This window comes from Sphaeramia orbicularis, chromosome 24 (assembly GCF_902148855.1).
Source record: "Sphaeramia orbicularis chromosome 24, fSphaOr1.1, whole genome shotgun sequence".
Lineage (NCBI taxonomy): Eukaryota > Metazoa > Chordata > Actinopteri > Kurtiformes > Apogonidae > Sphaeramia > Sphaeramia orbicularis.
In genome coordinates, this window is record NC_043979.1 from 7,292,166 (window position 1) to 7,317,409 (window position 25,244).

The following is a 25,244-nucleotide window of genomic DNA, read 5'->3' on the forward strand; positions in this document are numbered from 1 at the left end:
ATTTAATTATTAGTCCCGTGGGGACAATTCGTTTTCACTGACTGAACATTACAAGACAAAGACAGCAACATTATACAACACAGACAACAACAAACAACAGTAGGGGCAGACATAACAAAGTGACAGTTAGCAGGCTGGTCAGCCTGTCAGCGGGGCCTGGTGTTTAGGGCGGCTGTGGCTGCGGGGATCAGGCTTTTCCCAAGACGGGCCCTCCTGAATTTTAATGTCCTGTACCTGCGTCCTGAGGGTAGTGGATGAAGTAGCGGTGTAATGGGTGCGTGATGTCCTGGACTATTGTGTTTGCCATTCGGGGTGATGGATCTGTTATTTAGTTCTGCGAGGTTGGGTGTGGGGAGGCCGATGATTTTAGCAGCTGTATTGTGATGTGTGTGAATTTGGCTCGGTTAGTGACAGAAAGCATGGTGTAAAAACATGTGGGAGGCAGTAGAGGAGGATGGGTTGGATGATACTTTTGTAGAGTAACAACAGGAGGTGGGGTGCAACGTGTAATCCTTTAAGTTTGCAGATGGCTGACAGTCTTTGTTGGCTCCTTTTTTGAATGTCCGTGGTGTACTGATCAAAGGTGAGTTCATTGTCCAGAGTTATTCCCAGATATTTGAAGGTGTCAACTGACTCAACTGTTTGTGTGTTTATGATAATGGGATCCTGGGGTGACGGGGGGTTAAACCATAGTTCCTTGGTTTTGTTGACATTGATCTCCAGATAACTGTCTGTGCATAGCTTGGTGAAATGGGTGACTGTGTTGTGGTAGTCCAGAGTGGAGTGATTGTCGGAGAGAAGTGCAAGGATGGCTGTGTCATCTGAGTATTTTAGGTATGTTGTAGTGGCTCATAGAAGGCCACTTCAGAACAGTACAGTATTTTGCTCTTATCCATTCTTGGGTGTTTTTAGCTGTGTGTTTCAGGTCATTATCCTGTTGCAAGACCCATGACCTGCAACTGAGACCAAGCTTTCTGACACTGGCAGCACATCTCTCTCTAGAATACCTTGATAGTCTTGAGATATCATTGTACCCTGCACAGATTCAAGACACCCTGTGTCAGATACAGCAAAGCAGCCCCAGAACATAACAGAGTCTCCTCATGTTTCACAGTAGGGACAGTGTTCTTTCCATGTATGCTCATTTTTGCATCTGTGAACATAAAGCTGATGTGCCTTGCCAAAAAGTTCCAGTTTTGTCTCGTCTGTCCATAGGACATTCTCCCAGAAGCTTTGTGGCTTGTCAACATGCAGTTTGGCAATTCCAGTCTGGCTTTTATGATTGTTTTTCAACAGTGGTGTCCTCCTTTGTCATCTCCCATGAAGTCCACTTTGGTTCAAACATCGACGGATCTGATACTGATGTACCTTGACCTTGGAGTTCACCTTGAACTTCTTTGGAGGTTGTTCTGGGCTCTTTTGTTACCATTCGTGTTATCCATCTCTTCAATTTGTCATCAATTTTCCTCCTGCGGCCACGTCCAAGGAGGTTGGCTACAGTCCTGTGGATCTTAAATTTCTGAATAATATGTGCAACTGTAGTCTCAGGAACATCAAGCTGCTTGGAGATGGTCTTATAGCCTTTACCTTTAACTAGTGATGGGTCCGGCAACACTGATGCGTCGACACATGCGTCGAGCTCATGGAGTAAAACCATGTGTCGGCGTGCGTATCGCTTTAAGAAAGTCACGTGACCGATACAAGATCTGTTTCGAACTGACGCGCCAAACTGTTTTTATAAGGAAGCTCATCTGACAACAGAATGCATCTGCCAAAAGAATCTCTGATCTTTTGCGGTTCATCGTCAAATTCATCAAGAATTATGGAGCAGCCTCAAGCCAAAAGAAAGGTTTCCGCTGTGTGGGACCATTTTGATCTCATATCGGAAAATAAGGGATTTGTTTTAATTTCCTTGTTGTTTCATCCTGTTCCTCTCAGAGTTTCCACTTGATCTATCTGAATTCAAATTCATTTCAAAGGGACTCTTAGTTTACTATTCATATTATTTTCTGCAGGTTAAATGTCGCATTTGTTCAACAGAACTTTCCTATTTAAACAAAAGCACCTCCTCAATGCTGAGGCATTACAGGGCCAGGCATGAGAATGAAGTCCCACATACACCCAGGATAAACTCAGGTATACAGCCATTCTTCAACTTACAGTTGCTTTATTGATAATTAATTCCTGTTAATTTATTCTTTATTTCATTTTTAACCATCAAGCTCAAAATGTTGGAAAAACTTATTTTTTTTAATAAAAATTGGTAAAAAAAAAAAAAAAAAAACAGTCCACAAGCATCCTCATTCACAACACGTTCACTTAGATTTTCACGTTATGATACATGTTCACATTATTTATTGACTGTATCTAAAAATATCAAAGATATTTTAAATTTAAATGAAGATATGAAATAATACAATATAAAATACAATGACTTAAATTATATTAAATACTAGGTCATCAAATCGGTGTCAGTTGTTGTCAGTCAACTAGGTTGCCAGTAGGGATTTTTAAGGTCCAGCAGGTGTCAGTATTCAGTGACACAATATCGATACAGTATCAATACAGTCTGGCAGTGTGTCGAAATGTTTCATGACGCCTCATCTACCCATCACTACCTTTAACATGCTTGTCTATAATTTTCTTTCTAATCTCCTGAGACAATTCTCTCCTTCGCTTCTTCTGGTCCATGTTAAATGTGATACAACACCATGTCACTAAACAGCACAGTGACTACTTGTCACCCTTTAAAGAGGCCGACTGACTGATTACAAGTTTGAAGACACCTGTGATGTTAATTAGAGGACACACCTTGGTTGAACATGTCCTAAATTATTTTCAGTCTTTTCTAGGGGTACCATCATTTTTGTCCAGGCCTGTTTTTGTGAGTTTGTTTTTTAAAATAATCTGTTGAACTACAATTCAAAAGCAATGTCTGATTTTCATTGGTTAATTTCATAAAATTTTTATTTATTATTACTTTTGTCAGATTCAAGTTATTTCTGTGGACCATTGTGGGTTTTTCTGTCATTAACAGAGGGGTACCAACAATTTTGTCCACATGTGTATGTCATTTACAGCTGGGCATATGCTGATCATGCCACAAGTTGTACATTTGACAGACACTCAGTTTCGTGGAGGTGTTTGACTTTGGGTCAGTTAAACCTCATATTGTAACTGCTTGTCACTCATTGTTTTTTTGGGCAGGTATAAGCCAGTTGACCATAAACAGATCCTGCTCCCGCTGCGGGAGGCCTTTGAGGACCTGTTCTCTCAGACGTACTCCAGGAAGCAGAACCTGACTTTCCTTGGCCATGTGCAGACTGCTTCAGGGGAAACGCTGGCAGGATCTGCTGAAACTCATGGACCACGTGTGCAAGTCAGCCCTAACAAAGGAGTTACAGGAGAAATCCAAATGGTATTGTGCTGAAGGATGAAAATGGAACATTAAGTGATGTGGCTCCTATAGTCACTAAAACACTTCTGTTTGGTGTGTGTTTGCACAGCCACATTGCTGCAGCAGCAGTGGGAGGCCCTCGCTGCCAAACTGAGTCAGACCCAACAACAGATCCGAGCTTGTGAGACCACCATGGTCTTTGCTTTTGTGGAGGTATAAGTTAAAAAGCATCTGCCTCTGTACATTCATCAACAGTACTGTGCAGCTTTGTCATTAGTTCCATGTTTGCTGTTTGGACTCAGGTCGAGCCAGTTATTCTGTGGTCTTTGTAGGGAACTTTAGCTCAGGCAGTGAAGAAAGGCCACTGGATCGTACTGGATGAGATCAACCTGGCATCAGCAGAGAACTCTGGAATGTCTGAGTGGACTCCTGGAGGGGCACACGCTGGATCTCTGGTGCTATTGGACAGAGGGGATAATGGTGAAGACCACATTAGTCATACAATATCTGGCTCTTTATCATAGGATTTTAGCCAGAACCACTGCCATCACAAGTTTTTCACGCTGTTACCTTTCACATTACTACCTTTTTCCAAATCTTTAAGAACTTGACTACGACAATGGTTAGGTAGATGAACTCGAAATATTGATGATATGAATGAAAGTTTTGAATGTACATTTCTGTTGACAATTCAACATTCACAGACTGGACAAATAAATTCTCACACTCTAACATTTTTTTGTACTGCCTTTGATATTAAAGCACACGTTGCTTTGGCATTGGCAGCATTAGCTTACGTAATGTCACAGCATTTAGAACAGAACCAATTCCAGATGATAACACTGCCCCCACAGGCTTGGACTGTTGGCACTGATGGATGGATGGATGGATAATCACTCCATCACCCTGGAATAAAGTAAATCAGGACTCATCAAACCACATGACCTTTATTCATTAAAGTTGCATTATAGTCCAGTCTTTATGCTTCTATATGGTTGTTTCAGAAATGAGATGCTGCTGCATCAGTCAAAAGGTTAAAGAACCTGTTGCAGGTGAAACATATTCAGCACTGCAGTAATTATCCAATTGTATTTGTTAGGTTACAGCCATGTAGTGTACTTGACATTAAATATATTTATTCATGTTTCCGGAAAAATTGCTTTTTCTTTTGACTTATTTTTTTAAATGCTTTTTCTTTTGTTTGACTTTCTTTTTTTTTTCTTTACAGAGCCACTAATCCGTCATCCAGACTTCCGTCTCTTTGCCTGCATGAACCCAGCCACTGATGTGGGAAAAAGAAACCTACCTCTGGGCCTTAGGAACAGGTACACAGCTTCAGCATCGCAGAGCACTCATCTGTGGTTTTATTTAGTTTAAGTGCAAATGAAGGTGTTGACATCTTGAAAAGGCTTAGTGTCTGTTGTGTGCACGTGTCAGGTTTACAGAGATGTATGTGGAGGAGCTGGAGAATGAGGGAGACCTGCGTATCCTGGTTTCAGACTACCTCAGATGTTTGAATCCAAACAGGAGTGTCATCAGTGGCATCATAAGGTTAGTGTTGGTGCACTGTACTTTACACAGAGCTGCCAAAGATGTCATCTATTTACACAACAGCCAAATGAATGAGCTTCTTGAGAGCACATCATGGACAAATGGCAGACTAAAATTGTGCCAAGTGATCAGTAAAAGGTGATTTTTTTTTTTTTTTTCATTTATTAGTGTGTGATAAAAGATGGGCACATGGTGTCTTTTTCAGAAAGTTGAAAAATCACATTATTATTATTATTATTATTATTGTTATTACTATCAATAATAATAATAATAATAATAATAATAATAATAATAATAATAATAATAATAATAATAATAAAGGTTAAATCTCTTTAGTATCCCCATGAAGAAATACAGTGTCTGCATTATACCCGTAATTCACACACACAGTACCTAGCATTAGCATTAACACACAGCACACACATTAAACCTGCAACATACTCTGCAAGAACAAAGAATTTTCTTCTCATTCCTGGGGCTGGTTTTGGCATTCTTGAAGTTTGTTCTTGACACACTGTCCGAACTTTTGTCTCGTGCAGTGTGTGAGAACTATTGTGCGATTCGTCAGAAATTTGAAGTGGGTGTGGTTAATGCGGAAAAGCGGAGGACCTCCCATGAGTTCGGCACCTGAGTTTCTCATTAAGTATGAGATGTCTTGGTCAGAACAAACGTGATTCTTATTCTTGACGCCTCAAGAAGACAAACAAATTTCTCTGTTCTCGCAGCGTATGTAGCAAGAATGAAACTGACAGGAGAATTAGCCCTTTATGTACCTGTTTTTAATGGCAGTCTAAACCCATGTGGTGAGAACAGGTAAAGTCAACACACAAAGGCTCTGGTGCAACTGAGAATCAAACCTGGAACCTTCCCGCTGTGAGGTGGTGTTGTGATAGGACTCAGGGTGTCTGTTCCCATCTTGTTCTCATTCTATGAATGGGATTTCTCAGGAACAAACAGTCCCAACTGAAGTATAACTGATTAGAATTTGAAGGTTGAGGGCACATTCTGCTTTTCTTCATATCTCAGGATGTCTGGAAGAAAATTTCATTGTTTCCTTCCATTACAAACAAGATGATAACTCAAGAATTCAAACTAATTATGACACTCTTTCACATCAATATGTAGAATGATAAAATGTGTAAGAACTGGTATTTCACATCCAGAAAGTCAAAACGCTTGGTACCTGTGCTGTTTGCTGACAAAGCTCCTAGAGCAGTGTTACTTTGGTATTTGTTAATGTCTCCATTGTGATTCCATTGCTACAGTTTTTACCTGGCAGTGCGTAAGGAAGCCACTTCACGTCTGGTGGATGGGACCGGACACAGGCCTCATTACAGTCTGCGAACTCTGTGTAGAGCTCTGAAGTACATTGCTGTAAACCCTGCAGCAGCTCCAGCGGTCCGCTTTATGAGGTAGGACACTAGACAGAAATGGCTTTTAAAGGGGTACTTCACTCAAACAGTACCACTAGTAGCATGGTTTAAGTGCTGTTGTTTTGCTATATCCCATCACATCACTTTTGCATATTTGTGCTTCATGGTGACAGGGCTTCTGCCTGAGCTTCCTCACACAGTTGGACAGAAACTCTCACCCTCTGGTCCAGAAACTGGTGTGTCAACACATCCTCATGGGAATATCAAGTGTCTCAAACAGGTAGGACATTATGACCCTCTTGACTTTTTAATATTGCCAGTTTTATGTTATATTTAAGGCAGCAGGAGGATTTTGTTTTAAGACAGGGTTTCTCAGTCTTTTTGAATGCCCCACTAACGGCATCATCAGCCTACTGGCACCCCCCAGTTCCTCAAAAAATTTGTGGGGGGGGTGGCACAGTTCCACAAGTTGCGCGACAGACCTGTATGTGGAGGATGTGAGGATGTGTAGTAAAGCTGTGACAAAGTGATTGTGAAGTCCCCTCACGTTATCATTGCTATTCGCTGCCCCCCAAAAAACAAATTTCAATTGTATCGTGGGGGGACGAGTGATTTATAATGTTGTGATGTACAACAGTAGTTGTTAATGCACTCTCACACATGCACGACGATGTCAGTCGCAAACCATGCCCCCCCCCCCCCCCCCCCCCCCCCCATGTGCTCGCGACACCCGGTTGACAATAACTGTTTTAAGACTTCACTTTACTGAAAAGTTTTTGAGATTCACTAAAAGTAAACCTCTGATAAAAATGAGAAAGTCTCATACAGAACTGCCACAGAAAGACTTTAGACCACTCTAGATGTTTGTGAGTAGATGATAAAATGTGTCTGTGTTTGATTCAGGCCATCCCCAGCGCCTCAGGCCGGACCTGTGTCGAGGTGGAGGGCTACTGGGTGTCCCAGGGAGACATGGAACCCGCCCTGGACCCTGCCTATATCCTCACCACATCTGTAAAACTGAACCTCGTGGACCTTGCTAGAGTGGTATCTGCAGGGTAGGACAAACTATCATTTCCCCTTGAGCCCCTGCTTGTGATTTAGCCCAAAAATCTATAGATTCAGCTTTAATGTCCAGACATTTGTTTTGTCTGATGTTTTTCTTTCCTAAAGAGCCAGATTTAGTTCAGAATGCACCAGGAACAAAAATGTGTGTACTTATTGTGCATTAGTAACCCTCAGGAAACATTAAAGCCATGTCCATGTGTGGTCAGAGGTGAGCTCAGAACCTGTGCAGACCAGACAAGCTGTTTCCATTCAAATTAAAAGATGGAATAATACTAATGCCTTTAATTTTATTTTATGCCATGGCTTTGGAATGATTCTCTCAATGTATAGAACAAACTTACAACAAAACTACCCAGATGTACTGACACTGTAGGCATGAGTAGACTAACTAGGTTATTGGCAAGGTTGCATAATATTAACGTTTTCTTTAAGAATAGAGAATACCTCAAAATGAATAGGATTCTCTGCTTTAGTGTACTTCCTTTGATCCACATCAGTGATATTTTTAATAAGACATCCTTTCCTAACACTATGAGACCTGATGTGACATCTATGAACATGTACTGAGTCTGCTGTTCACCTTCATGCTCAGAATCGCTTAGTGTAAGTTGGTCCAGTTAGGTTAGAGAATCACGACACATTGACTGAACTGACATTCTGCTCCTCTTTGTTGATGCTTCTTCTTCCCAGGACTCACCCGGTGCTTATTCAGGGGGAGACGTCTGTGGGAAGGACCAGTCTGATCCGATGGTTGGCTGCAGCCACAGGAAACCATGTGTCCGGATCAACAACCACGAGCACACTGACATCCAGGAGTACGTTGGCTGTTACCTCGTCAGACGACAGGGGCAAACTGGTGTTCAAGAGGGTATGTAAACCTCAACTCAACGTCACTGATAAGCAGTGTTTGCTTCCTAATCCATACAGTTTACCTACCATTATGAGGTTTAAATATGGCTTAAATTATGTGATGCGTCACAACTACTAAATTCCTTTTCCCAGATTTATGTTGCAGGTGGTTCTCATGGACCTCTAGTTTTTCAGCTTTTCAATCATTTATTTATTATCTATTAATTTTTTGAATGTTTGTACATAATACAGTTCTGTGCAAAAGTCTTACACCCCGTTTCCACTACGTGGTATTGGCTCGCCTCGCCTCGGCCTTTGTGTTGCGTTTCCATTACGAAAAAGGACCGTGAATCCGGTACCCGATACTACTTTTTTGGTAGCACCTCCGCCAAGGTTCCAGGACCGGTACCAGATACGAAAACGTGACGTGTAAACACTGCAGACCACTGATTGGTCAGACAGTTTTCTCTGTGGCCCGCCGTTTTACAAAAAAACAGATGCGGAAGTGGACAGTAAATATAGCGTACATTAATTCACATGATAACAGCCCAAAAACTACACCCATGGTCCGTCGAGGAGATTCAGTCTTTGGTGGCCGACGTAAAAATTCAGACGAGGACAACATGCAATGAGCGAGTTAATCAGCGATTCTCTGAACAGACGACACGGAGTAAGTACGCGCCGCATCGCTATGACGACCAAGTACTGTAAAGTCAGTAGTATCTTGTAATGGAAACCGGTCTCCAGGAATGCCGAGCCGAGTCGGGGTGGTTCCACTGTAGTGGAAACGTGGCATTAGGTAGTCTTTAGCTTTGTGTTTGCAGGGTTGTACTGGGCATGTGTCTTTATTCTAACAAGAAATACAGACCTGATCAAAATCTAAGACCAGTTGAAAAATAGCTAGACTTTACCTTGTTGCACATTTGGAGCTTAATGAGGTTTTAAGTAGAGCTACAATACACAAAAGCAAGAAGGGGGAGAGAGACAAAAGCACTTTGAAAAAGTAATTTATGAAACAACAAGTACAACTGAAATAGGCTGTTTACAGCTGATCAAAAGTTTAAGACCGCAGGCTATGAAAAAGCCAAAATCTGCTCAAAATTCTCATTTTCTGTCGGGCATTCACACGGTCATGCCCTCCTGATAGCTAAAGCTAAGAAGCTTTCTCTTCTTGGTCGGATCGTCGAGCTGCATAAGCAAGGCCTCTCGCAGCATGCCATTGCTGCTGAGGTTGGACGCAGTAAGACAGTCATTCTAAATTTTTTGACAGATCCTGAGCATTATGGAACAAAAAAGTCAAGTGGTAGACCCAAAAAAAAATTACACCTGCGCAGAGCCGGAGGATCCGATTGACTATCTGTCAAGACACCAGGGCAGTCCTCGACCCAAATTAAGGCCCTTACTGGTGCCGACTGCAGCGCAATAACCATCAGAACGGCATCTGTGGGAAAGGGTTTCAAAAACAAAAAAACGAATTCAAAGACCTCGTCTCCTACAACGCACAAAACTGCCTGTTTAGACTTTGCCAGAGAGCATCAAACATGGGACCATTGAAAGGTGGAAAAAAAGTTTAGTCTCTGATGAGAAAAAATTTAACCTGACGGTCCGATGGCTTCCAACGTTACTGGCATGACAAGGAGATTCCACCTGAGTGTTTTCTACCCGGCACAGTGGAGGGGGTCCATCATGATCTGGGGTGCTTTTTCATTCAGTGGAACACCAGAGCTTCAGGTGGTGCAGGGTCATCAAACGGCGGCTGGTTACGTGCAGATGTTGCAGCGGGCATCCCTCATGACTGAGGGCCCTCGTCTGTGTGGTAGCAGCTGGGTTTTTCAACAGGACCTCGCTGCAGTTCACAATGCTCGCTTGACGAAGGACTTCTTCAGGGAGAATAACATCACTCTTTTGGACCATCCCGCATGTTCCCCTGATTTAAATCCATAGAGAACATTTGGGGATGGATGGCAAGGGAAGTTTATAAAAATGGCCATCAGTTCCAGACAGTTGATGCCCTTCGTGAAGCCATCTTCACCACTTGGAGCAATGTTCCCACCAGCCTCCTGGAAACACTTGCATCAAGCATGCCCAATGAATTTTTGAAGTGATTAACAAGAACGGTGGGAGCTACTCATTACTGAGTCCTACTGAGAAAATTTTTTTGTTCTGGTTTGGAGAGTTTTTTGTAATTTTTTGAGCGATGGTCTTAAACTTTGATCAGCTGATAAACAGCCTATTTCAGTTTACTTGTTTTCAATAAATTACTTTTTCGAAGTGCTTTTTGTCTCACTCCCCCTTCTTGCTTTTGTATATTGTAGCTCTACTTAAAACCTCATTAAGATCCAAATGTGCAAAAGGTAAATTCTAGCTATTTTTCAACTGGTCTTAAGATTTTGATCAGGTCTGTATGTAGGAAAAATATGCGCACACTATTGAAACACACATAAATCATAACTTAACAGCTTCCGCACTTAAAGTCAGTATTTAGTATTTATTCATTTGGATTCACTAACTCTTCATCTCTCTGAGGTCGACTGTCTAGATCAGGGGTGTTAAACTCATTTTTTTCAGGGGCCATATTCAGCCCAATTTGATCTCCAGCGGGCTGGACCAGTAAAATAATAGCATGATAGCCAATAAATATTGGCTACTCCAAATTGTTTTACTGCCAAAAATAACATTCAATTATGCCGATATTTACATTTAAAAACTATCCAAACAAAAAGGATGTGAATAACCTGGAAAAAATGAAATTTGTTAAAAAATATAAGTACAATTTTACCAATATTATGCCTCGATTTATCATTTATACATATGCATTATATGTCAGATCTACAAAGGCACAAAACATTTAGTAACAGGCAGAATATTGTTAAAATTGCACTTAATTTTCTTCAGACATTTCAGGTTGTTCATATTTGTTCAGGTTATTCACATTTTAAAGGCTAGTTTGTTAATCTAAACATTTTCATAATTTAATGTTTTTTGCACTAAATCTGCACTAAGAGAAAAAATTGGTGCTGTCATTATTTATAGGTTATTATGATATTATGTTTGAGTTTGATGCCCTAACTTGCACTTTGCAAATTAAAATCCCACGGGCCAGTTTGGAACTTTAAGGCAGGCCAGTTTTGGCCCCCGGGCTGCATGTTTGACACCTGTGGTCTAGATGTTTTCTTAATTATCTTGTCTGTGTTACACACCGTCAGAATGTCCCAGGGGCTGCATGGTCTTTTATCCTTTTTTGTCCAGATGATCCCGTGTGGCTTCCACATTCTTCTTTTTTTTCTGAAAGGCATTTTTGTTTTCATTGCTGTTTACACATTTGCTGTGTATTCCACTTGTACATATATCTTGATAAAGACTGTGAAAGTCTCAATTGATGTAAAAGTACCTTTTTTTTTTTTTACAGAAGACCCCCAAACCTCCAACTTTCAGAAGTGCTAGGACACAGACAAAGACCAAAGTTGACTGAAAACATAGGAAAACCAGCCTGGCATTAACAGCCCTTCCCTTCTGTCACAGCTCCAATTAATATATCTTTCCTTGTGAAAGTGATAATTGATAATTTACCAGATTTACACATTTGTCACATTTTCTTCAAGGCTATCCCAGGTGTTAAGGTTATGTATCTACCTCAGCAGTTTAACAACTGTAATGAATGAATGGATAGACAGACAGACTTGTCTCAGTTAAGCCACTCTTGGACACCGTCAACCCTGTCTGTCTATTGAACTCTGCGACTGACCTAGTTTAACAGTGTTGCATGTTTGTATTTGTGCTACAGGTGTTCTGATTGATGCCATGAGGAAAGGTTACTGGATCATCCTGGATGAGCTGAACCTGGCCCCCACTGATGTCCTGGAGGCTCTGAACCGGCTGCTGGACGACAACCGGGAGCTGTTTGTGGCTGAGACACAGGAAGTCATCAAGGCTCACCCCAGATTCATGCTGTTCGCTACCCAGAACCCCCCTGGTCTTTACGGTGGTAGAAAGGTAATCCAGTCATTCTGCCTGAGAGCAGTGGGTGCCATTATTTTAGTGGGACTAACTCATTAGGAACAGCTTCTAATAAGTTTTGACATAGTGAATATTTAAGCCAAGTGGCTGATCAGCTGACTGTGTCATGAAGGTCTGAATGATAGGACTCATGCATACAGTGTTCAAGGGAGAAACGGATTTTATTAACAAAGTATAAACTACACAAACAAGAATCTGCGGGAGATGCAGAGTCTGTTGAGAGATGAATGAGAGTCCGGGTTATGGTGAGATGAGGTCAACAATAATCTAGCACTGCACGGCTGCAGAAACAAGCCTTAAATGCTGCTCTAATGATGAGGCACTGCAGCCATGCAGCGTGCAACTGATGAGTGATGTGAAGCTGATAGGAGAGGGAGGGGTCAGCGGCCACACTGAAGTGGACCGTGACAGACTGGACATTCCCACATGTGGATGTTCCTATTCTATTTCCACATGTGGTTGCAGACGTAGTGTGGACAGTTAAGTTAATCAGAATATTTGGTCTTATATCCACGTATCCACTATCCTTATATCATCTTGTCATGAGTTCTGTCATTTACACATAGTTGAAATAAATGTGTGTGCCAAACATGTCAAAATATTCCTGAGATACTGTGGTCAAAAAACAAACAGAAAAGAGGTCTCATCCACCTTGACCTTTGACTTAGCCACCAAAGTGGTTTCATCCTCACATCTAAGTGAAGGTTTGTTCCACATTAGAAGACATTCTCTGGTGAATGTTTGTGGACAGACTCACGTTCGTACAAAGATGAACACGGCAAGAGAAACATGGCTGCTGATTCACTGTAATTTTACACTGAGGTTTGATACCGAACTGAGTGGGGTTTGCTGGTTGGGATGCCAGCTGCTGGAGATATATCTGTAATAACATGGGACATCTTTGCATAATGCCATTTTCCCCATACATTTTCTTAAAAATCCAGTATTACAAAAGACTCTTTTATTGACATCTTATTAAGACACATTTGAAACACAGACACTGAAATCACCAACACACATCAATTAATTTAAAAGGGAACATCTGTACCAGAAGCACCATTTTACCTTATGATTATGTCTTTCTCGTTTTTTTTTTTTTTTACTAAATATAATAACATGAAATGCCAACATTTAACATGTATGGTACAGAGTACTACCCCAGAGTACCACTCCAGTGTACTAGCTCAAGTACCGTTACAGCAGCTCCCAGTGCTTCACTTAATTACATGACAGACCTGGAGGTTGAAAACAAGGCCTTTTTTCTAGATGAAGTGCAGGAAGTCACTGTCAGTAATTGATTTTTACTGATCCAAACCACAGGTTCTCTCCAGGGCTTTCAGGAACCGGTTTGTGGAGCTGCACTTCGATGAGCTGCCCAGCGCTGAGCTGGAGACCATTCTCCACCAGAGGTGTAGTCTACCTCCGTCCTACTGCACCAAACTGGTCAAAGTCATGCTGGATCTGCAGGTAACTGTAACTGATGTATGTTTTGCTGTAACTACCTTTGGTCAAGTCAGATTATAAGACATAGTCAGTAGAAGTTTAAGAGGGTTGAAGGTGTTGTGTTCAATGCTCCTCCAGTCCTTACGCAGAGGGTCTTCAGTGTTTGCGGGGAAACATGGCTTCATTACTCTCAGAGACCTGTTCCGCTGGGCTGACCGCTACCGGCTGCAGGAACAGACTCAGGCCTCTCAGGACTGGCTTCAACATCTGGCCGATGATGGTACGGCTGTTACTGTCTAATTCAGTCAGAAACTCAGACTAGCGCTCAGCAGAAACCCTAAATAAAGTGCTTTGTGTTCTCCAAAAGGCTATATGCTGTTGGTAGGACGTGTACGCAAACCAGAGGAGGAAGCCACCATCCTCTCCATCTTGGAGAAACACTTCAAGCGGACCGTTCAGCCAGAAAACCTGTTCTGTCAGAAACAGGTTACCAGCCAGTTCAGTGAGTAGAACAATTTCACTAGACTGTGCAGAACCACTCTATTCTGTCATATCTTCTCATTCATAACCCATTTCAACACATTAGATCCTTTGGAACACACAATGTCAAGCTCACAATACTGGATATTTTTAATTAAGTACTATTACTTAATTACTTACTATTACTTATTTATCCTACTGTTACTTTTGTGTGTGTGTGTGTGTATGTATATATATAAATACATATATATATATATATATGTATGTATATATATATATATATATATATATATATATATGTGTGTGTATGTATATATATATATATATATATATATAAAGCTGTTTACCACAGCCCGACCCGCTACCCGCATTTTTTTTCCATGTCTAATCCGTATCCATGTGCATTAAACCAGCAACTCCACCCGACCCGTGATTAGAGATATTGTCTACATAGTAACTCACCCTTTAAGGGCTATTTTTGGCTAAAACGTATGCCATCAATAAATCTCCAATATGCTACATCACTCACAACATGAGCAAGCACGCACTTGGCAATAAACCATTTTTAAAAAATGCTCACGTGGCAATACACAGACGAAAGTGCGACAATAAAGTAAAAGAAAAAATGTCGGTCTCCATCAACCACATTTTGTCAAAGGAACCGTGCGCTAATTACAGAGGGAGCATTGTCACTAAGTGTTCAGGATTGAATCAGAACAAAAAATATCCTCCTTGTGATTGAATGAAATAACCTATATGCAGCAGCAGCCTACCTGCCTACCAAACGTCCGACTTGGTCTTCGAGGATGTATTGTCCACAACTGTATATTCGCCGCTGGCTATCTTCTCCATTGTGATGTGTGAAGTGGCTCTGAGTCGCAATCTCTTCAGTGCTTTTCTTTTTCACCGCCAGTGCAGGCTACCTGTTTGCGATGCTCAGTGACGTCTGTGGCCGGATGTAAATAGAGGTGAAGCTCACTTCAAATAAAACAAAGCGGACTAGATGATCATCACCGTTAAATGTCTTGCACATTGTTTTCATCCATGAATCTTCTTTTATTTTTTCACTTCCTTTCCCACTACCCGCCCACATTTCATTTAATTTTACCCGTGCCCGTGAAAATTCTTCCTCTTTTTTTTTTTACCCGCCCCTGCATATTTTTGTGGGTTACCCGTCGGGTATCCGTGGGTACCCGACCTGGTGCAGGACTCTGTAGGTCGCACCATTCTATTTCTATCTACGCCCTGACCTACAGTGGCTTCAAAAAAAAAGCAGAAGGCCGTCTGTAGTTTGTTTTTAGTTGAGGAGATAATAACTATTCCATAACAGCCACCTGCAATAAAACACAAAAAAGTAATAAGAGTAAAACTAGTCACTGTAGAAACAGTGGTGGTGGACCTCATGGACAAAACCAGCCCCCTCTGTACATATTCTAAGGAAGGAACATGCAGCAATTAATATTTTCAGGTAACTACATACTAATGAAAACATGATTGTGAGTATTCTATTCATTCTTTAATTAGATGTCTGTATGTTCATGTTTAAGTTCATCTTCAGAAAAATACAACTCTCGTTTGTCATTTGTTACCTTTCAGTACATCATTATCAGGTCACTTTGAATTGTGGTTAGCATAATTTCATTTCTATTTTTATTATCAGAGGTAGTTGTCACCTCCGCCAGGAGGTATTGTGATCACTTTGCTTTGTGTGTGTGTGTGTTTGTTTGTTTTTTAGCAAGATAACTCAAAAAGTTATGGACAGATTTTCATGAAATTTTCAGGAAATGTTGATACTGGCACAAGGGAGAAATGATTCATTTTGGTGGTGATGGGGGTGGGGGGGTCTTGGCGGAGGGTCTGCACTCTGAGTGCTTTTCTTGTTTATGCAATATCATTTCTGTTTTTTATTTATTTATTTTTTTAAATTTTTTTTATTGTTTCATCTGTCTGACATATTTTTAAATGTAGAGCCCCCTCTGCATAAACGCCAAACTGCAGCTGTTATTTTTCTTTGTGGATACCAGGCTTTAATATTTAATATGTTGCAGGGATGTTTTTAATTGTATATTTGACAATGAATGATGAAACATTTCCTCATTGGACCTCAGACCCTGTATAGTTCATCAGAAACTGAAGAATGGAGTGTGGCTGATGTGAACAGAGTCATTGGTGTGATTGATTGGCAGGTCCCTTTATTGACAGTATTGCTGGAGTCCCTGATGAGTTTCGACATGTGGTGTGGACACATGCCATGAGGAGACTGGCTGTACTGGTGGGTCGGGCTCTGAGGTTTGGAGAGTCTGTCCTGCTTGTTGGAGACACTGGGTAAGATTGTAATGGAAGAACCAATCACAGGGTCTTCAGTCTTTTTGAAGATTCCAGGACTGAAGACACAGATGCACACAGTGGTTTATTTTAGCTTTGGACTCTGCATCATACTTCATTCTGAAACCTATTCTCACCAGATGTGGAAAGACGACCATCTGCCAGCTGTTTGCTGCTTTGGCTGGACAGAGGTTTTTCTCGGTGAACTGTCACCTCCACATGGAGACGTCGGACTTCCTTGGAGGCCTTCGACCAGTCAGACACACAAACCAGGTACTGACAGACAGACCTACTCTGTCTGTCCCAGGGCTTCAAGGTGCTCTAGCCTTCTCCTGTTTTTAACTTTCTGTTTTTACTGTTGGATGACCTAAGTAGATCACCATGATATACCAATCAATATGGTGCAAGACTGAAAGGAAAGTAGACAAACTTTTAAATTTGTAAGGCCTAAGACGAACTGTGAACAGTTCAGTGTGTTTACAGCAGATCTTTTCCGTAACAGTGAGCCTATTTGCATGACCATAAAATTCCGATAACTGGGAGTAATCAGATAATTGTAATGATCAGATCTGATGCATTTACATGTCCTTAAGAACTGCAATAATTGAAAGCCCTGGTTTAGACGCTCCAGTCCATTATCAGATTTCTTTCAGAGTTCATACATGCATAGTGATGGTGGACTCAAACTTCAGGTATTGTCTTCCACTCATGTTTGACTACGTAACTTCTGTTTTCTGTGATTTCAATTGTACAAAATAAATCTGATTAACCTGTATACATGCAGGAAGAAATTGGAGTATTTGGGTGAAATCCAGGTGTGTTAATCTGATTTCTCATAATCAGATTACTGCTGTTAACTGATGAAACATATCAGTTGTTAACATCAACCAGGTTTCAGTAAAACACATGGGTCTTGTCTTGCAGTCGGTTAAAGTTTCCCTTGAGAATTGATTCTGGTAGTGTCTCCGTCTCAAGCCTCTAGCTTAGATCTGCATCTACGCTGAGGCCTCTTTATCTCGACTGGAATAAGAGGATGAATCCAAAAGTGTTGTAGTATTTATAAGCTACATAACATGGCGCTGGGTGTTTACCCCAGATTGTGTCCATTTGGTTCAAAAACCTGAATCTGGCTTTGACCCACACTTGCCACATCCTTATTCATTCAGCACTGTTTCAAGGTCTTGTTTGTCCGTTTTGTCTAGCATGTGTTTCTTCTGCTCCTCAAACATTGCACCATTTGTGTTTGGTTCTTGCATTACTTCAAGGAACACTACTCTACACGTAACTGGACATTTCCACTTAATTACAAACAGCTCTGGAAAAAATTAGAGACCACTGCAATTTCCTGTGAAATCAGCATGTCTGCATGTTTGACAGCCATTCCATTCCTTTGTCTGTTGAATTCCAACACAAGCACAACCTTATTCTACTTAATAAACACCTGATCCATGTCTTACTTAACAAGGGAGAAGTATAAAAACCACTACTGTGGCCATCACTATCTTACAATAGGCAAAAACAGTGTTATTAGTAACCGCAAAAGTAATTGGAACCCAAAAGTAACTATTGAAAACCACTGGACTTCTTACTCTGACAATGTTCCCAAACTCTGAGGACTGTTTTTTTTCTATCAGGACAATGCTCCTTGCCTCAGCGAGGCCAATAAAGGTGTGATGACAGACCACTAGATGAAGACCCTGTCATGGCCAGCCCAGTCTCCCACCTGAGCCCACGTTGAAAACTTCTAGAGGAAGATGGATGGTCACAGCCTTGAACATTGCTGAGCTTCTTGAAGTGCTGTGCCAGGAGCTGCATAAGTCATCCAACAGCAATGGTGGAGAGCTGAGACACGTGAAAGCTGTCATTGAAAAATCAGGTTATTCCATCAAATGTTGATGTCGGAACTTTTCCAAGTTACGACATTAGTATTGTGTTTTTAGAAATCAGTATGAACTGGTTTTCTTTGCATTTTTTGAGGTCGAAAATTTTTTTTATTTTGACCATGTGTCGTGGTCTGCAAATACATGCTCTAAATAGCACTATTTTTTATTTAATATTTGGGAGGAATGTTGTTGGTAGTTTAGAGAATAAAACAAAAATCTTCATTTTACTCTAACACATATCTACAAATGGTAAAAGCAGAGAAAGTGATAATTTTGCAGTGGTCTCTTATTTTTTCCAGAGCTATATTATGTATTTTAATGGATCCTGGGGTGATGCTAAAGGTATGTTGACACTGGGTGTTTTTTCAGACTGAGGAGGATACCAGGCTGTTTCAGTGGCATGATGGACCTCTGGTTCTAGCCATGAAGGAGGGAGGAGTGTTCCTCATGGATGAGATCTCTCTGGCCGATGACTCTGTGCTTGAGAGACTCAACAGGTGGGAAGACTTGCACACCACACTGGTTTTGGGAATATTCTGTGTATGAAAGCTGTAACGAACCACTGTGTTGTCTGTTAGTGTTCTTGAGACCGAGAAGTCACTTGTTCTGGCAGAAAAAGGCAGTGGAGACGATGACGACGTAGAACTGCTGAGAGCGGCTCCAGGATTCCGTTTGGTTGCCACCATGAACCCTGGAGGAGACTTTGGCAAGAAGGAGGTAAACGCAGTCAAGGATGGAAACAGTAGAGGAAAACAGAGAAACATTTACACTGATGGCACCTGCCATCATGCTCATACACTGCACATCAGACCGCATAAACAGGCACGGACATTCAAAAATAAATAAATGACAAAAAGGTGAAATCACAAACTAATTGCCTTTACCTTAATTGTCCACTTTTCTTTCTGTTTTAACATTCTTTTATAAATTTGGAGAATGTGTTGCAGCTGGCCTTTGTCCTCCTGTTCATGGGTAGAATCTGACTGCTCTGTACTATCTGTGTTGTTTTTTTGCTTGTTTTGTACAGCTTTCTCCAGCCCTCAGAAACCGTTTCACTGAGATCTGGTGTCCTCAGAGTAACAGTCGTAGTGACCTGGTTCAGATCATCCAACACAACCTAAGATCAGGCCTCTCCCTTGACGGTAAACATGTTCTCATATGTATTTGAATAATAATGATAATAATAATAATAATAGATCACCCCTGTACTCAACATCTGTATGGAATTACTGAATTGAAAATGTATTTAACATCATGTTATCAGATTACATTTTTAAAGGTTTACTTGCTATGACTTCTTTGATATTATATACTAGACCACCTGATAGGTTTATGCCAAAGCTACCATAAATGAATTGCATTGGTAATTACCACAGTCATTCTTAACAGTTCCTCCTTTGCATCAGTAATCTTACCCAAGTGTTTCAGTAGCTGTTGATCAGTTTTCAAGCAGAATTGAACAGTTCTTCTTCACAGAATTTCATCAGCTCAGCCATATTCTTAGGATGTCAGGTGTGAACAGGTTTCTTTAGGTCATTCCACAGCATCTCTGTCACATTCATGTCTGGACTGTGACTGGACCACTCCAAAAGGTAGATTTTCTTTTTCTGAAGCAGTTTTGAAATAGATTTACTTGGCCGTGTAGGGTTGTTATCCTGCTGCAGCATCTGACTTCAACTGATCTCCCGCTATTGGAAAACCACCCTGACATTATCCTGTAGCATACGCTGATAAACGTGGGAATCCATTTTCTTTTCCATGATAAGGTGTAGGTCCAGAGACAGGAAAACATCCCCAAGTCATCCTTTTTATGCCATATGTAGCACTGTGCGTTCTTCCTGAATAATTCAACCGTAGTTTCATCAGTGCACAGTAGCATTGTGTCAATGTGTTTTTTGGCAAACTTTTTGCTTTTTTGGAAAGCAGTGTTTTCCTTGTTGGTGTCATACATTGGACACTGTGCCTGTTCAGTCTTTAATGTATAGTAAAGTCATGAGCAGTGATGTTCACCTGCTCCAATGATTCCTTCAGGCCTTTAGCTGATACTCCATGGTTCTTTTCTTCTAGGGACAGTAGTCACTGTATTAAACTGTATAATACTAGAAAGTTTGTGTAACTGGGGCCTGATGAATTCTTTCGTGAAGTCTTTCAGATTACTTTGAAACCCTTTCCGACCTAAAGATTGATGCATTCTTGTAAATGCTACACTCAAAATGTCTGTGTGTCATTTAATGGTCAAAATAGCTCCAAGTTGTGGTCAATAAAGACATGAAATATTTCTGTAATTGTGTGGTATTAGCTTAAGAACAAGGCCTGTAATGGTATACGAACCGAACTGAACCGTTTCGGTACGCACCTGTTCGGTTCGGTACACAGCTGTACTGAACCGGCACAGTATGATGAGAAAAAGAAAAAGGAATGAAAGACGTTGTTCGATGCGGAACTTTAAATCCGCGCAAGTTTCACACAGACATATTGAAGGAGCACACATTGACCTGAAATTGGAAATAGCAGTTGATATAAGGTTAAAAAAAAACAATGGCTCCAACAAAAAAAAAAAAAATCTCCCATGTACACAGGCCCACACAAATACACACAGTGTCCTAAACAGTTTGTTCTCTGTCCTAAAATAAATAATTTGGTTCATTGTGTTGTCAAAGTTTCTCTTCAGTTTGTTTAAACAGAATACCAGTTTACCCTCTTGTTAATGTTGCACTTCATGTGGAATTTTGTTGTTATTTTTATGCAGAATGTGAACTGACAGAACTGTGATTAGATTTTTCTTTGTTGAAAACTACCTTTCAGGGAAAAGTGCAATACTAATGTTTAAAATACATTTAGTAATATTAATAATTTATTTTATTTTCTATTTGATTTGTAGCAGCAGAATTATATTATTGCTGTTTTTCTATATTCTATTGTCTCCAAAAATTGGGGGAAAAATGTTTAAAAAATTCATAAATGCATTAATAGACATTTTTAGGGGTTTTCTTTCTTCCCGTACCGAACCAAAAAAAAACGAACCGTGGCTTTGAAAACCAAAAACGTACTGAACCGAAAATTTTGTGTACCGTTACAGGCCTATAAAGAACAATGTGGGTTTTTTTTTCACTGTATAGCCTTTACATCATTTTCTTTCATTCATTCATTCATTTTCTGAACCACTTGGTAGTGGGGGTGCAGGATCCATTCACCATTACCTCACCCTTCTTTTTTTTTTTTTTTTTTTTGGCTTTGGAATCCAAATTCCTGAATCCTTAAAATAACTGATAGTGGAGTTGAAAACACATCAAAGACAAACATTTTGTTGTAATGCAGTAAATCTAAGTTTTAATTGCAGTCCCAGAACAGTCCTTATTGATTTATTCTTCTGTCTAAACTCATTAAACTGTTCTCACTAGTGAAACCTCTGTTATTCCTAATACAGGTGGTGATGTGGCCGAGCTTATGCTGGATTTCATTGAGTGGTTGACCCAGCAGGAGTTTGGCCGGCGCTGCATCCTGAGTGTCAGAGACATCCTGTCATGGGTTAACTTCCTGAATGCTGTGTGTGAGCGGGATGAGGATGGCTTCATGACCATGGGGTCCCTGGAGGATGAGGAGGAGGCAGAGTGGGACCTGAGACTGGACACAGTCACCGCCTTTGTCCACGCTGCCTGTCTGGTCTACATTGACGGCATTGGCTCAGGTTCGATCTGCTATGGTCTGGCTCATTTGTCATTGTTTTGGAGGTGTAATCTGACAGCCTTGATTCTGTTTTTCTAGGAACCACTGTGTCCAGTGCAGACAATGCCCTTCATGCTCGTAGACTGTGTCTGCGATTTCTACAGCAGAGGCTCAGTAAAATGACAAAGCTGGACCAGGAAGTTCTGGATGCTCTGAGAGTCTATGACACCAGCCTGACCCGGGAACCACAGTGGGGCAATGACTTCTTTGGCATTGACCCTTTCTACATAGCCTTAGGTTGAAACTTCTTCTTATTACAAATTTCCATTGTAAAAAAGACCTGTGTTGTCACGTTTGACTGAGACATATTCAGAAATGTAAAAGCTAAAGGCAGATGTTCCAAAGAAATGTGGAATTTGATCAAATTTAACACTGCATGAACAGATGAATAATAATGTAGTCAAGCATTTAAAATCTGACCAGATTATATGATACACTTAAGCTCGAGGCCTGACTGGTTGCTGTTAAGAGCTGGTTATCAGCAAATTTCCCGCTTCCATATTCAGCAAAGGCAGAAATGCTTGTTATTGGGCCAGCAAGGTCATGCAGGGACAGAGTTAAGAACCTTGGTGTTCTTTTTGACAAGATACTCTCCCTTGACCTCCATATCAAGGCAGTCACTAAAGTCACCTTTTTTCATCTATGGAACATCCCTGAGGTCAGACTTGCCCTATCTTTTAAGGATGCAGAGATTGTAATACATTATTTTGTTACATCACGACTAGATAATGGTAAAGCCAGGTTTTTGGGATGTAAGATAATGAGACCAAGATAAATCATTTCAAAACTTTTTCCACTATTAAAGGTAGGAAAGGGTGGGAGATCCTGGAAAAACGGTTCCAGCAAGCTACATTTTGAAAATACACAATTCAAAAGTCCATACCCCTTTGACTTCCTTGCCGAAGCCAAACCTCCAGAGTACTGGAACGTGCAATGTTAGTTCCTGAGGGTTCACGAACACTGCACAGCATCAAATCAATTCCCCCCCGCGCGTAGAAAGTGAAACTTAACACGTGTTACAAATTGCTCCACATCTTCCGCTCCTGAACCTTCGCAAACTTTCATTTGATGTTTGTCCTGGCCTATTATATATTAAACATATGTATAATAAGTCTAATGCGATGGTAATGATTTTTTTGTATGAAATACGTGGTGTGGTGGCACTGCACCACGGCAAAACCTTACCAGCGGAAACGCTGATTTCACTATAACGTTTGTCAGCAGAACAGCCCCAGTTCATACCTATCTGAGTAACGTTACATGTCCTAGTGATTTATGTTAGTGACAAAACGGCTTTCCAGTGAACTTTACGTCCTACCCAAGCTCTGGCTCTGGCTTCATTTCCTGTATACATAAGTGCTCCAAGCCTCTGAGAACACACGATATGTGCACGAAGAGGGGTATGCGCGATTTAATTTTAATTTCATTTTGGGCCGGTTAAAATGATTGGATGGTGTTTTTTCAGCCCTGTTCCACGGGTGAATAAAATGTTGTAATTTTGTTTTAGAGCATTTATTTAATTGGTTGCAATCAGGGTGTGAAGGGGATTTTAAGCAATACAGTAAAAAAAAATGCTCCAGGCAAACATCTGTTACCCCACCTTTAATGAGACCTATAACTTTTACAACTCAATTGAAAAACAAACTGAAATCTTTTAAAGGGGAAAAATAAAAAAACTTAGTATATCCTGGTTGCATGAATTTGCACACCCTTAAACTAATACTCTGTTGCAGCACCATTGGCTTTTATTACCGTACTCAGCCTGTTTGGGTTGGAGTCTATCAGTGTGGCACATCTTGATGTGGCCATATTTGCCCACTCTTCTTCATAAAAATGCTCCAAATATGTCAGACTGTGAGGGCATCTCCTGAGCACAGCCCTCTTCAGATCACCCCACATATGTTTGATTGGACTCAGGTCTGTACTCTGGCTGGGCCATTCCAAAGCCTTCATCTTCTTCTGGTGAAGCCATTCTTTTGTTGATTTGGATGTGGGCTTTGGATCAGTCGTGCTAAAAGATGAAGTTCTTCTTCGTCTTCAGGTTTCTAGCAGAAGCCTGAAGGTTTTGTGATAACACTGACTGGTATTTGGAACTATCCAGAATTCCCTCCACCTTGTCTAAGTCCCCAGTTCCAACAGAAGAAAATTTAGCCCCAAAGCATGATGCTGCCACCATGATGCTTCACTATAGGTATTCCAAAGAGAAGGCTTTCGCCTTGCTTCCCTACCCCATAGCCCAGACATGTGAGGTTGTTGTCATGTACTACATTGCAAGTATTTGCTAGAAATTGTTGCATCCCTTCAATGTTGCTTTTGGCCTCTTGACAGCCTCCCTGAACAGTTTTCTTCTTGTCTCTTCATCAGTTGTGGAGGGATGTCCGCTTCTTGGTAATGTCACTGTTGTGCCATGTTTTCTCCACTTGATGCCTTGGAAATTCTTTTGTATCCTTCTCCTGACTGATACCTTTGAAAAATGAGATCCCACTAATGCTTTGGAAACTCTCTGGGGACCATGACTTGTACTGTAAGATGTGACTACAAAAATGTCAGGAAAAGCCTACTAGAATAGTCCAACTTCATTTGAGGTTGATCAGAGGCACTTAAAATGGTGGCAGGTAGGGGTGTAATGGTGCACTCGTACCGAACAGAAATTTTTCTGTACCATTACACCCCTAGTGGCAGGTGTGTGCTTACTACCATTTAACATGAGCTTAAATGTGATCGGTTAATTTCGAACACAACCACATCCCCAGTTGCACACTTGTGCAACCACATTATCTCAGTTGTTTATTTTTACTTCTCTTCCCTTAAAGATTTCAGTTTGTTTTTCTATTGAGTTGTAGAGGTTATATGGTGGAAAGTTTTGAAATGGTTTATCTTGGTCAAATTTTTTTACATCACATAAACCTAGTATTTTAACAAGGGTGTGTAGACTTTTTATATCCACTGTATATGAGCCCTGAGGTGTGTTTTCTGAGTCATATGGTGTTACTCTGATCTTTACTTGTTCTTGTTCTTTTGCTTTTACTGGAATTGTATTTATTTAGAACTGTTTTTATTTATTTGATTTGATTTGATTGAATCTGTTTTACCTGTGCTGTTAAGCTTTTATTGTTGCTGTGTTGTAAAGCACTT

The 25,244-nt window shown here is 40.8% G+C and overlaps 1 protein-coding gene across 1 annotated transcript in view; it reads left to right on the top strand.

The window, feature by feature from the left end:
• mdn1 (midasin AAA ATPase 1) overlaps window positions 1-25,244 on the top strand; it is a 103,928-nt gene that overhangs the window by 28,337 nt on the left and 50,347 nt on the right. Inside the window, 26 exon segments of the mRNA XM_030127817.1 lie at window positions 3,208-3,324; window positions 3,326-3,415; window positions 3,505-3,610; window positions 3,730-3,801; window positions 3,803-3,835; window positions 3,838-3,877; window positions 4,626-4,722; window positions 4,835-4,948; window positions 6,214-6,320; window positions 6,323-6,360; window positions 6,495-6,573; window positions 6,576-6,601; window positions 7,225-7,376; window positions 8,077-8,156; window positions 8,159-8,254; window positions 12,020-12,228; window positions 13,573-13,719; window positions 13,834-13,975; window positions 14,063-14,197; window positions 16,362-16,500; window positions 16,641-16,773; window positions 18,753-18,880; window positions 18,962-19,100; window positions 19,411-19,525; window positions 21,811-22,071; window positions 22,149-22,346. Of these exon segments, the coding sequence (XP_029983677.1) occupies window positions 3,208-3,324; window positions 3,326-3,415; window positions 3,505-3,610; window positions 3,730-3,801; window positions 3,803-3,835; window positions 3,838-3,877; window positions 4,626-4,722; window positions 4,835-4,948; window positions 6,214-6,320; window positions 6,323-6,360; window positions 6,495-6,573; window positions 6,576-6,601; window positions 7,225-7,376; window positions 8,077-8,156; window positions 8,159-8,254; window positions 12,020-12,228; window positions 13,573-13,719; window positions 13,834-13,975; window positions 14,063-14,197; window positions 16,362-16,500; window positions 16,641-16,773; window positions 18,753-18,880; window positions 18,962-19,100; window positions 19,411-19,525; window positions 21,811-22,071; window positions 22,149-22,346 (2,993 nt within the window).